Source organism: Brachycentrus maculatus, unplaced genomic scaffold, assembly GCF_059751285.1.
Source record: "Brachycentrus maculatus isolate JH-2025_06_01 unplaced genomic scaffold, ASM5975128v1 h1tg000660l, whole genome shotgun sequence".
NCBI classification, from domain to species: domain Eukaryota; kingdom Metazoa; phylum Arthropoda; class Insecta; order Trichoptera; family Brachycentridae; genus Brachycentrus; species Brachycentrus maculatus.
The window spans coordinates 787,982-800,074 of NW_028281395.1; the positions used below are offsets into that span (position 1 = coordinate 787,982).

The 12,093-nt window shown below is 36.9% G+C and overlaps 1 protein-coding gene across 1 annotated transcript in view; it reads right to left on the reverse strand.

The window, feature by feature from the left end:
- LOC148300742 (uncharacterized) overlaps window positions 1-12,093 on the reverse strand; it is a gene marked incomplete at its 5' end in the record, with an annotated part of 53,199 nt that overhangs the window by 5,931 nt on the left and 35,175 nt on the right. Inside the window, 7 exons of the mRNA XM_088274383.1 lie at window positions 6-76; window positions 1,371-1,528; window positions 3,271-3,411; window positions 4,570-4,714; window positions 5,669-5,928; window positions 7,049-7,297; window positions 11,607-11,864. Coding sequence (XP_088130509.1) covers window positions 6-76; window positions 1,371-1,528; window positions 3,271-3,411; window positions 4,570-4,714; window positions 5,669-5,928; window positions 7,049-7,297; window positions 11,607-11,864 — 1,282 coding nt within the window. The remainder of the gene's footprint in view (window positions 1-5; window positions 77-1,370; window positions 1,529-3,270; window positions 3,412-4,569; window positions 4,715-5,668; window positions 5,929-7,048; window positions 7,298-11,606; window positions 11,865-12,093) is intronic.

Here is a 12,093-nt window from a genome sequence, read left to right on the forward strand (position 1 = left end):
ATTACCTATATCATCAGGAATTGGTTCACGTTCTTGATCAATCTCTAATTCTCTTCCTGTAGCTAGTCGGTAATAACTGGAAATAAAAATTTGACAATATTAATCTTCTTTTGAACGCAACAAGCTATACAATAGCCCAACTTAGAGTATAAGATCTTCAATCGCTACTTCATAAGAGAACGATTTTAATTTTTCTTCTTGTAGCCTTCATTTGCACCCAATGCACTCCATTACATTGACAAAGTGTTATCTTGACAGGTAATTACACGAAAGCAAGATAATCAGTCCTACGCTTTAGGTACTAGTGACATTAAACGCAGTACGAGTGAAAAATAACATAAATTAATTTTGACCCCCCTGGAAACTTAACCCAGGATTATGGTAGCCAATTGCGCTAACCTCAACATTGGAATTACATTAAACTTTGGCTTATACTGTGTATAACAATATATGTTTGGTTAATATTTAACATTTTTTTCATGTTCTTGTATTGTAAGGATCTAAATTTAATTAGAATTTAGGTTTTTTGCTAATATATTGGATGATACCAATTTTTCTTCTGATATAATCATAAAAATTTGATCTGATAAATATTTTTAAAATTTTTTAGAGAAATTAGATTATTTATGAACATTGCATTTTCTAAGTTGCCACCTGTTGATTTAAATTGTAAGCTATTTCAAATATTTGAATACACCACCTATTGGGGAAAGGTGGAACTTAAATGATTAATTCAAAGAGGGCTTACTCAGCAGAGCAGCTATGAATAAAATGTTATAAAAGTGTTTTAATTTTATTTTTAAATATACATATGACAAAAAACTTTTGATCACTTGTAGGATAAGTACGTGATTTTCTAAAACTGAAGTCATGTAAATACATATAGATATGGTTTTGTATTTGATTTATAGCAAATATAATGTGAATGATATTTTCCATTAGTAACAAGCTGTCTGTCTCCATAGTGAAGTTAGTGGTTACCGCATTTGGCTACCATACTGGTGGTCCCGGGTTCGATTCCCAGGGGGGGGTCAAATAAATATAAGGGATTTTTTTCACTGTAATATTTATTCAATATTACCCTGGACTGGTACCTGAAGCGGAGGGCTGATCACCTTTCCTTCATGTGTAAACGATCAAGATAACACTGCGTTCATATGAAGCAGTGCCCTATGCACCATTGGGGTGCAGATAAGGGTTTATTATTACTAATTACCTGTGAAGCATAAGAATGATCACCTTACCTTCATATAGTTAATGGTCAACATAACATTGCATCAATTCGATGCAGACCCCTAATACACTATTGGGTGCCTGCCCATCAGGGTAAAAAGAAAAAGGAAAAAAGTTAAAAAATAAATAAAATTTACCCATTCAGCACAAGGGCCAATTCGCAACCATCTCTGTCCTCCATATTGAAGGAGAGCACTCTCTCCCTTTGTAGGAATATGGTCACGTTATAGGATAGCTCATCTTCTCTCATTAGTCTGACAGCAACCAAATCCTCCAAATTGGATATCAATGTTGGCTGAAAAGAGGCAAACATGCAGTGTTTATTGATGTTTAAAAAAATATTTACAATTTGAGAATCCATGTTTATTTTGATCATGTTTATATACATATAGAAACGCGTAAAGGTGGGGACTGACCAGAGCATTTCGTTGTAACGTAACATTCGCGGCAAGCATCCGAACATTGGATGAAGTAATCGGAACAAGCTCAACTCGCTGTACTGACTATATCGCTTACTCCTTTCAAGAACGTCATAAATCAAAAAACTTGATTTTTCAGGAGAACGTTTTTAAAGATTAAAAATATAACACAAAGTATAAAAAAAATGTCAAGCCACTTATTGAACTTTTTACTATACAACAAATCTTTTTAGGTGAAACCTGAAGGTTTTTCTCTCCATTTGAAAAATATTCAGTAAATTTAAAAAAAAAAATTAAACAATACCTTTTCTTCAAAATGCAAAAACAACATTTTCTGCCCTGTAGTGGGTAAATATTAAGTAAAAAATATGCCTCTTTTGCTGGGATATAGTACATTTTTGGGCATTCCGAAAACATGCACAACTAAAAATTGATAATTTTTTATTTATGACGTTCTTGAAAGGAGTGAGCGATATGAATACTCGCATCGTAACGCGTTATGTTATGACAAAATGGCTCCGGTCAGTCCCCATCATAAGACATCTCAAATATACATTTATTTATTATTCCTATGGCTTTGTTTACATTTGTCACAAGTTAATATCTTTTCACTTATAACTTTATACTCACCAAGATCAAGTGTTTTAAACAGTACCAGTATTGAAATCTACCGAGATTTTTTCTGAGGATAATTATGAGAGTAAACTCTTAGTGATATTTCATCGGCTCATATAACATTATCAATTATGTCTTCGAAAAATGGCACTTAATGTGACATTTCATAATTTTGTAGTACTGAATAGTATACAATTCTACCAATAGATGGCATTAATTATGTTTGAAAAATATTGAAAAGCACTGCGTCTATACGGATATAATAAGACCAAAACAACGCAAAATCCATTGCTATGAATGCACACACTCTTTTCTTCTTTGCTCTTGTCAATAAGACGATTTCTCAGTTTGCTTTTGACCATTTTTAATTAATGTTTTACTTAGTGAATACCACTATTTCTGAAAATACTACTGTGACACGTGTTTCGATGCATTCCGCATCATTTTCAAACACCGTATGTGTTAGTAGTAGATTTTAAGAAATAGTGGTATTTACTAGGTAAAACATGAATTAAAAATGTATAAATTTTACCACAAAGTGACTGCCGAATCAATTAATGAAAATGCTATTAACCATCCTACACACAAACGTATGTGATATGTGCCTTTTTTCTGCACCATTGCGCTAAACCCTGTGCCGAAAATAGTTAATGCGAGATAGAGAGAGGGAACACACTAACAAAAAAGTAAATTAGTTCCGTCCTGCTTTTGCACCTATTATGGCAAAAAAATCTGTTTTCATAATTCTATAGAAAAAAAGATTATTATTTTCTACAGAATTATTAACTCAGAAAATAACCCGAGGGTAGGGTGGTTAATAAGGTACATACATATTTGTAAAATATCGTTCACATGAATACGTAGAGTCAGAGAGCCTTCAGTAGATATTTGTGCCGGAGCTGCACTTAAAAGGTCAAAAAGCTACATGCAGTTCCGGAGCCATACTTTGCTAACCCGTGTTATAAACCAAGGATAAGGGGAGATAAATGAATAGGTTACTCACAATGGAATTCCTTATACCGGCTATTTGACTTAGCCCGAATCTCGGACTGACTAGTAGCACTCTCTCCGGTTGGTTGCTGCTGAAGCACTTGGCTCCGTAACTCGGCAAACTGGATATTATATCTAAATAATGGAGTTTAGCCTGGAAGAACAAACAAAAATTTTAGATACATCAGTTTGAAACAAAAAAATCCATAAATGATGTAAATGCTTAAACTGTTAACCGGGCGGGACGCATAAATACGTTCAAAGCAAACAATATCGGGTACGGGTAGGACATATGAATACGTCCTTGAAATATATGTTTATTATATTATATATATGGATGTATATTTATTGAACAACAAAGGTATTAGTCATCCATACATGTCTCAACATGAATTTAAGACACGGAGTGAATCAGTATTTGCGCCCGTTACAAGCTGCGTAATTGGACAGCATACCGCCCGGTTAACAGGTTAAAAGTCGTATTATGTCAAAGATCACTCAGTAGAGACATCTTGGTACTTTGTCATGTGCTGAAAGATCAATTGAGTTAAGGGGATACTTGAAATAACAGATCTCAATCAGCGTTTGGCAATGCTAGAAGCCGCACGTCATTTCACACCCAATTGTTTTTAGAATATGTATTAGTTTTTTCTTTGTATTTAAGAATATACAATGAAAAAATTATTTAACATATTTTTTTAACTCCTTACCTCTCAATGACTCTTTTCTTTTCAAAACCGTATATTTACTTTGAAGAAAATTTTTTTTTTTTCAATGTGATATTCGAAAACGAAAAGTCAGTTTAAAGAAAGTTAAGTTGATATTTAAAGTATGTAGGGCCTTAATATTGAAAGATTAGAGGTAAAATGTTTTTAAAAAATAAAAATGAGAAACAGCTACCACTCTCTGGGCGCTTGTCCACTACCCGGAATTTTACCGTCCGGCAGTCCGGTTTTTAAAAATGAAAGCGACTATGACAGTTTAGCGTAATCGAATTTACGCGCAACGTGTTCACGCACTGATCAAGAGCATCGATCCGAAAAAAGATGGATAAAAGCACAAGCCAATCGTCGTTTTAAAACGCTGACTGACGTGCCGGACAGTAAAATTCCGTATAGTGGACAAACGTCCTCTCTACATCCTTCAACGTCCCAAGGATACAACTAAAAAATTTAGACTTAGCTTCACATACGGTGTTTGAAAAAGATGCGGAATGCTTCAAAACACGTGACACAATACATTTTAAGAAAAAGTGGTATTAACCAAGTAAAAATTAAATTAACTACCAAAAAGTAGTAAGAATATATTTTACCTGTAGCTGCGACAAGTATTTTTGTTGGTTTCCCGTCATTTGAGAGTTCAGCTTTAGAAAATGAGCAATCAGTCTCCTCAACTCCTTACGTTTCATAGTTTCTAATAAACCACAAGGCACAAACCTTTCCAGACCAAACTCTCTCCTAGAAAAGAAAAAAATTAACATTAAAAAAATCCTTAACCACAGTTTCTGTTTTCCGTTTCAAACCCTTATCCGGTGCGGATGGTGCAAAGAGCATTGCGTCATATAAACGCAGTGCCATCTTGATTGTTAACACATGAAGGAAAGGCGATCAGCCCTCCGCTTCAGGTATCAGCCGAGGGTAATATTAGAGTGAAAAAATCACTTATATTTATTTGACCCCACCTGGGAATCGAACCCGGGATCTCCAGTACGGAAGCCAAGCTTGCTGATCATTAATGGAGGATACAGTACAAAATATAAATTGTCATATTAAATATGGTATTAAAATATTTCATTACAAATATTTTTCAATACTTGAGTTTTCATAACATTTTTTGGGAGTGTCCAAATTGCTTGCTCACAAATCTGTGTTTCTATACTTAGGAGTTGTTTTACATTTCGACATCTCAGCACAGATGAAGAAGAATATGGAATTCTGGGTATTTACAGGGCTTATGACCTTAGGCTGGTTAAGTGATTACTTTGGACACATGCAACATTCGCCTTTCTACCCATGATTGACAACCTCACTAGTAAATTTTTTAGAAGTCGTACATATATTAAAAATTGGTTATAGTATAATTGATGGAGAGATGGAATGAAAAAATGAGGTAAGCGTCTGCTACTATAATCAAAACGTAATCAACTAAACTAAATTTATAGACTGCAGTTAACAATATCCCACAAGATATACCCCAAAAGTTTTGAGATGGAGACCTTGGGAAATTAAAACAGGTGTCGAAAGACCTCAAAAATGATGGTCAGACAACAAAGTCGCTGTGGGACATAGAAACTAGCTGTAAACAACAACCAACCGAAGAAAATGGAAGGATACGGAAGAGGCCTATATCCAGCATTTGAGTACAGAAGGCTAGAGAAGAAGAAGATAATAATATAACTATGCAATACTTACTCTACTGCTTTGACAGTCAATTTAGCGGGTGTGATGTTATGCGCAAGTGCATGTTGGTGCATGTGGAGAGCGGCTAACCGCAGAGCCACTTCTGGTTGCAGCTCTGGAGCGAACCTCTCTTGAGCCACATCGTTACAGCACTGCATGTACAAGTAGTCCATCGCATTCAGGTCCTTTTGAGCTAGCTCGGCTGCTGACGTAGGGACAAACGATACCCTGAAGAGGCACCTCAGCTTGTGGGCGCCAGGCCTTGCGGCTATCTGGAAAGTAATTGTAAACAACACAATGTCATATTCAGATAATATTCTGATTAGACCATGGATGGGACATGAAGAGAAGAATAGACCGGCCTCAGAAGAGATGGGCTGATGATATTGTCTTCGTCACAGGTAGTAAATGGATTGAAAAAGCCCAAACTAGAGAAATCTGGAAAAAATTAAAGGGGCCTACATTTAACAATGGAGAGATAGATGACAAAGAAGAAGAATTCAGGTAAGTGTAAAAATTCAGCTGTATTATTTGATATTATAGTATTATACGATTAAGTAATGGTCAGCATGTTTGACTACCGACCAAATCTATGTAAACCATATTCTTTTTCTTCTGAACTAAATCCGCTCTTTATGTGGAACACATGGAGTCTACAAAATGCTTCTAGTTTCTTATGTCAGCCGCTAGCTCCCTTGCATTCACCCAAGTCAGGTCCGTATCCCAAAGTTGAGATGAGAACTGCTGACAGATTGTCAGTAGCATCATGGGACGTGGGAACCTAATATTACCAATCACATTCGCCTCATAAATTTGTTTTACTATCCTTTCTTCACTCATTCATTCATTGCATTAATTCTTGAAACCTGTATATTTATGCAATAGTCTTCGATCCTTCTGCATATGATTTCCATCTTCTTTCATTAAAAAAAGGGAAGATTGATACATGTTTCATATCAAGTTCAGACACCTTTAAAAGAGACATCTCATCCATAGAGTGTATAACCCAGTGTCCAATACAATAACATAATATTAACACATTGTTAGCGGGCAGTTGTTTTCATCAACCTCCACCCTAATTTGTAAACTAATTAGGGCCGTATACTAATCACAAGTTCTCTGTTGGACGCGACTCAGGAGGACTGTGGAAGTCCAAGAGAGAGGCCTTTGTTCAATTCTAGACACATGATAAACGCTGAAGTAACTTATCACAAGTAACCGCAAACCCAACTCCGAACTGTAAAACACTTTTGACATCTTGTGTTCTACCAAAAGCAAGCAAATAGAATCCTTATAAGCGTCTCCCCTCCTACGAACAGTATGTTAAAGATGCTTTAAGCAATTTCCTGCAAACAATGTATAAATATTGTCAACTCTTTAAATGATACTTACTCTGGCTAAAGACTCCTTGGGGTCCAAAAGAGTGAGCTTGTTTCTCCGCAGACTCTTGACATGTTCCACTACCAGGCTGAAGTGTTCTCCGGCTGACAGACACAGCTTGTCCTTTAGGCTAGTCACAACGTCATGAACCGTCGTAGTGGCATCGTACTTGAAAGACTTGGTCTGCCCATTCTCCAGGAATACCTTCAGGACATTAGCCATCGGAGGGAGACACAGGTCCCCGAGAGAAAACGCTGACGGCTGAAAATTAACGATAAAATTTATTTGATAACATCTTTTTTTATTTTAATTTAAAAAAAGAGAAATATTAATGTTTTTATTGTTTACACAAATATTTCAATTTCATACTACATATTTCTGTGGGCGGCTCATTATTAAAAATAGGTATAAAATCATAGTGTGGTGGTGTGGAGTGGGCTCGAACCGAGAAACTCTGACTTGAGAGTCCGCGACACTAACCACGGGACCACAACCCGACTTATGTCATGTCAGGTCCCCGTGATGTCAACTACCGCTTGAGAGTAATTGTCCTCGTCTACGACAGCTCTAAACAGTGCTTCAACTTATAGTAATAAATAAATTATTTTTCATTTAATGATAAATAATATATTTCTAATTAAAAATTAAACGCTTGCATTAGACACTAATTGCGTTTTATTTCACATAACTAGTTTCAAAAACTGCAGATGTTTTTATCAACATGCGATCACAAAAACTAAATAGCAAAAAATCATTCAGGTATTGGTAGAGGTGGGTGGGGTAATAACCAGAGGGGGGGGTAAGGGATGGGGCTTGGTTGAATGGGAACATAGACAATAATGGTGAGGAATTTTGGAAAAGCATATTATGAATCAATGTTTTATCAGTATTTAAATTTTTATATAGGTATTTCTAAATTATTTTAAATCTTTGCATGTGACTGAGGTGTGCGAGTCAAATGAATGGTTACTTTCAATTTAAATTTATTTTTAATTTTTGATAATCAACATGTCATCCACAAAGTTGATGCCAAATCAATAAATAATTCAATATATTTAATGATATGCAACATTGCGAAATGTATTCTGTAACGAAAGACTCAATCTGAAACTTTGGCAAAAAATGGTTAGGTGTCATGTTCGGTCAGTACTTCTATATGGAGTTCTAATCGTGGACCCTCAAGATCAGCATCAAGAACCAATTAGAGGCATTCAAAACGTGGATACAAAGTAGAATGCTACGCATTCCATGGACCAATATGATCAGCAACGTAAATATGTTTCAAAGAGCAAGAGCAGGGAGACTGTTGCTGACTTATATCAAAGTCCGGAAGGTGTCCTATCTGGGGCATGTTCTAAAAGGAGAGAAGTAAGAACTATTGCACCTAATCATAAAAGGCAAAATAGAGGGTCGATGAGGTGTGGACAGAAGACAGATCTTCTGGCTCCGGAATATATCGCGCACTCCTTTTAAGAACGTCATAAATCAAAATACTTGATTTTTCAGGAGAACGTTTTTAAAGTTGAAAAATATAATACAATGTATTAAAAATAAATATCAAGCCACTTTTTGAACTTTTTACTGTGCAACAGATCTTTTTAGATAAAATCTGAAGGTTTTTTCTCCATTTGAAAAATATTTAGTATATTTAAAAAAAAATAACTAAACAATACATTTTATTCAAAATGCAAAAACAACACTTTCTGCTCTGTAGCGGGTAAATATTAAGTTTAAAATATGCCTCTTTTGCTGGGATATAGTACATTTTCTGGGCATTCCGAAAACACGCACAACTGAAAATTGACGATTTTCGATTTATGGCGTTCTTGAAAGGAACGAGCGATATAAGATTGGACGTGAATCAGGAACGTCGAGGCGATATTAAGAGTTGCTCAAGATAAGGATAATTACTCCCAAGCGATAGTCGACGTCAGGGGGTAATTATCGTCGGGTCAGTCGACATGACAAGCACAGAAAAAGAAGAATGATATATTATACAAGCGAAATGGAGGCATTAAAATATGTAATAGTTTGGTGTGAAACAGGCAGAAGTTTGTAGATGAAGTGATAATGGCTTGAAATAAGTTAAACTTCCAAATATTCTTCTAGTCTCTAGACACCAATTTTTCATTCCTGTACGAGAAAGCTTTTGAAGCGTGTGATTAATCAAGTAGCTACTCAAAATTCTGTTTTAAGTACCTACTTAAATAAATGGGGGTTAAATAACAACTTTTGCTATCATATTAAAACAAAGAAGAAAAAAAATGTAATATGTAAAGAAACTTTAATGATATAATAGTATGAAAGATAAATATATGCGATCTCTCAGAAGAATGTGTGACAAAACGATGTATGATAGATGTTCGAATAGTGAAATAAGGAAGGAATGCAAAGCTGAGACAAGCATTATCGATAAAATTAAGAACGGTGTGTTGAGATAGTTTGGACATGTAGAACGAATGAGTGAGGAAAGAACGGTAAAACAAATTTATGAGGCGAATGTAATTGGAAAAAGGAGCAGAGGAAGAACTTAGTATGCCAAATACTTGAAAGTGGTCAGGTTAGGAGTGGAAACAATCGGCGGGTATGTATGAGGAGATGCATGAACGTGGAAGGGGTGAATAATGTTTGCAAGGACAGAGTGGTGTGGCGTTCTATTCTCTTTGCCTACCCCTTGAGCGGCTTGATGGTTAGTTAGTTAGTTATAAATATATAATAGTAACACCCATATAAATTTGGGTTTTAAATTTATTCGGGAAAATACATTCTGTTATCAATTGTGGCATAAATAATATGTATTTACAACTTTACGAATATTAGTAATATACCTGTCAATCGTGGATAGAATGGTGAATAAACCACCCAATGACAAGTCGTAAGCTTCAAAATATCCAGACAACCATATTGCCATCTCAAAAGACTTCTTTCGATTGAGATGTTCATAAAAAAATCTTGACAAATTTTAAATATGTTTAAATCTTCTTTTAACCTTTGCCGCACCCAATGGTATATAGGGCACTGCATTAAATTAAGTATTAAATTTTCTTGAATGTTTTTCGCAGATACTTTGTGGCACATTTTATAAACTTTATAAAATAAAACAACTTTGTTATAACCCCTTTTTATTGGTACACTTTTTCCAACCGGTTTCAACAAGAACCTTGTCATCATCAGGCTATATGTACTTATTCCAAAGCATTGAATACTTATTCTAAAGCATAGTTAGGTTATAGATAATAACCCTTCCCGTACGATACCAAAAACTTCCACGCACTCCGTACACCATATGAAAATATGATATAGGAAAAAGTGTACCAATAAAAAGTGGTTAAAACAAAGTTGTTTCATTTTGACTAACTAACCATCGTCCAACTTTCGTCGTCAAGAAAAGGCGATTCAGTTGGCTTGGCCATGTACTCCGCATGCCTCCTGAGAGCCTTAATCAAGCTTGCCTCTTTTACAAGGCATCAGGTTCGCGCCGCCCAGGATGACCACTGCTGACAATTCGTCGGCAGTTCTCGTCAGAACTTCGGGACGCGGATCTGACTTGGGAGGATGCAAGGGAGCTGGCAGCCGACAGAAAAGCCTGGAGACAGTTTGTGGACTCGTTATGCTCCACCTAGGGAGCGGATATGGTTAAATAATAACCATCACGCCGCTTCACCGCAGGGGTAGACAGAGAGAATAGAAAGCCACACCACTTTGTCTGTCCGAAGAGGATGGTCGTTGTCGTGTCAACATCAGATCTGGTATAAGAGTGTTGCTACTGCACACGCTAGATTTATTCCCAAAAAAACAAACATTTGACAGACTAATATGAGCACAAATAATTTTGCTTGTGGCAATGCGACAGCTCGAAAAGTTGAATGCGTCACAGTCAGTGTTGCGGCTTTATTTCAAGTAAACATTACGCGGAATACGGATATGATAACTTTTTTGCTGTCTTATAAAATATTGTTTTGTAATAACTTAACTAACTAACTAACCATCACGCCGCTTCCCCGCAGGGGTAGGCAGAAAGAATCGAACGCCACACCACTCTGTCTTTGCAAACATACTCTACATTCATGCATCTCCTCATACATACCCGACGATTATTACGACTCCTGACCCGGCCGCTTTCAAGTATTTGGCATACCTGATCGTGCCATGTTTTTCTCGGTCTTCCCCTGCTTCTTTTCCCACTAACATTCGCCTCATAAATTTGTTTTACCATTCTTTCCTCACTCATTCGTTCTACATGTCCAAACCATCTCAACACACCTTTCTTAATTTTATCGATAATGCTTATCTCAGCTTTGCATTCCTTCCTTATTTCACTATTCGCACATCTATCTTTGCAAACATTCTTTGCCTCTTCTACATTCATGCATCTCCTCATACATACCCGACGATTATTACGACTCTTGACCCGGCCGCTTTCAAGTATTTGACTTACCTGATTGTGCCAAGTTTTAATTTAACTACCCATAATGGCGGGAGTGTCTTCGGAGTGCAGTCCGCGTAGCTTTACAAATGTATGTATGTGGCCCGAAGAAAAAAAGGTTGAGTATCATTGCTCTACACTCACCGGAAAGAGGGGCGACCCGTTGACGCAGACGCTCTCCGCAAAGCGCACCCGGCCGGGGCGGGCACGCAGCCTCGCCTTGCGCGCGCGGCTCAGCAGTGCCGAGCGGCGGCCCGCTGTGCCGGCGCCGCACGGGCCGGGCTGGCACACCACGAGCGCCACGCGCGCGGCGCACGCGCGCACCAGCCCGATCACGTGGTCGCGCGGCGCTGACACCACGTCCTCGCCGTTCACGGACAGTATCTGGTCGCCGGGCTCCAACTGGAATATAAAACGGACTGGATTAGAACACAGAAAAAAACGAGAAATTTAAAAACAATATTGATAATATCGAGATAAATTATAAGCTTAAATAATATAAATGAAAATGGTATTTTCTGGCGTTTCTCATGTGTGTGATTATAATCCAGGATTCGGACCTCACATACTAATATAAGAGTTTCTGCTTAGTAAAAAGCTAATATACATCTCACCAATAGATGTCTCTAGT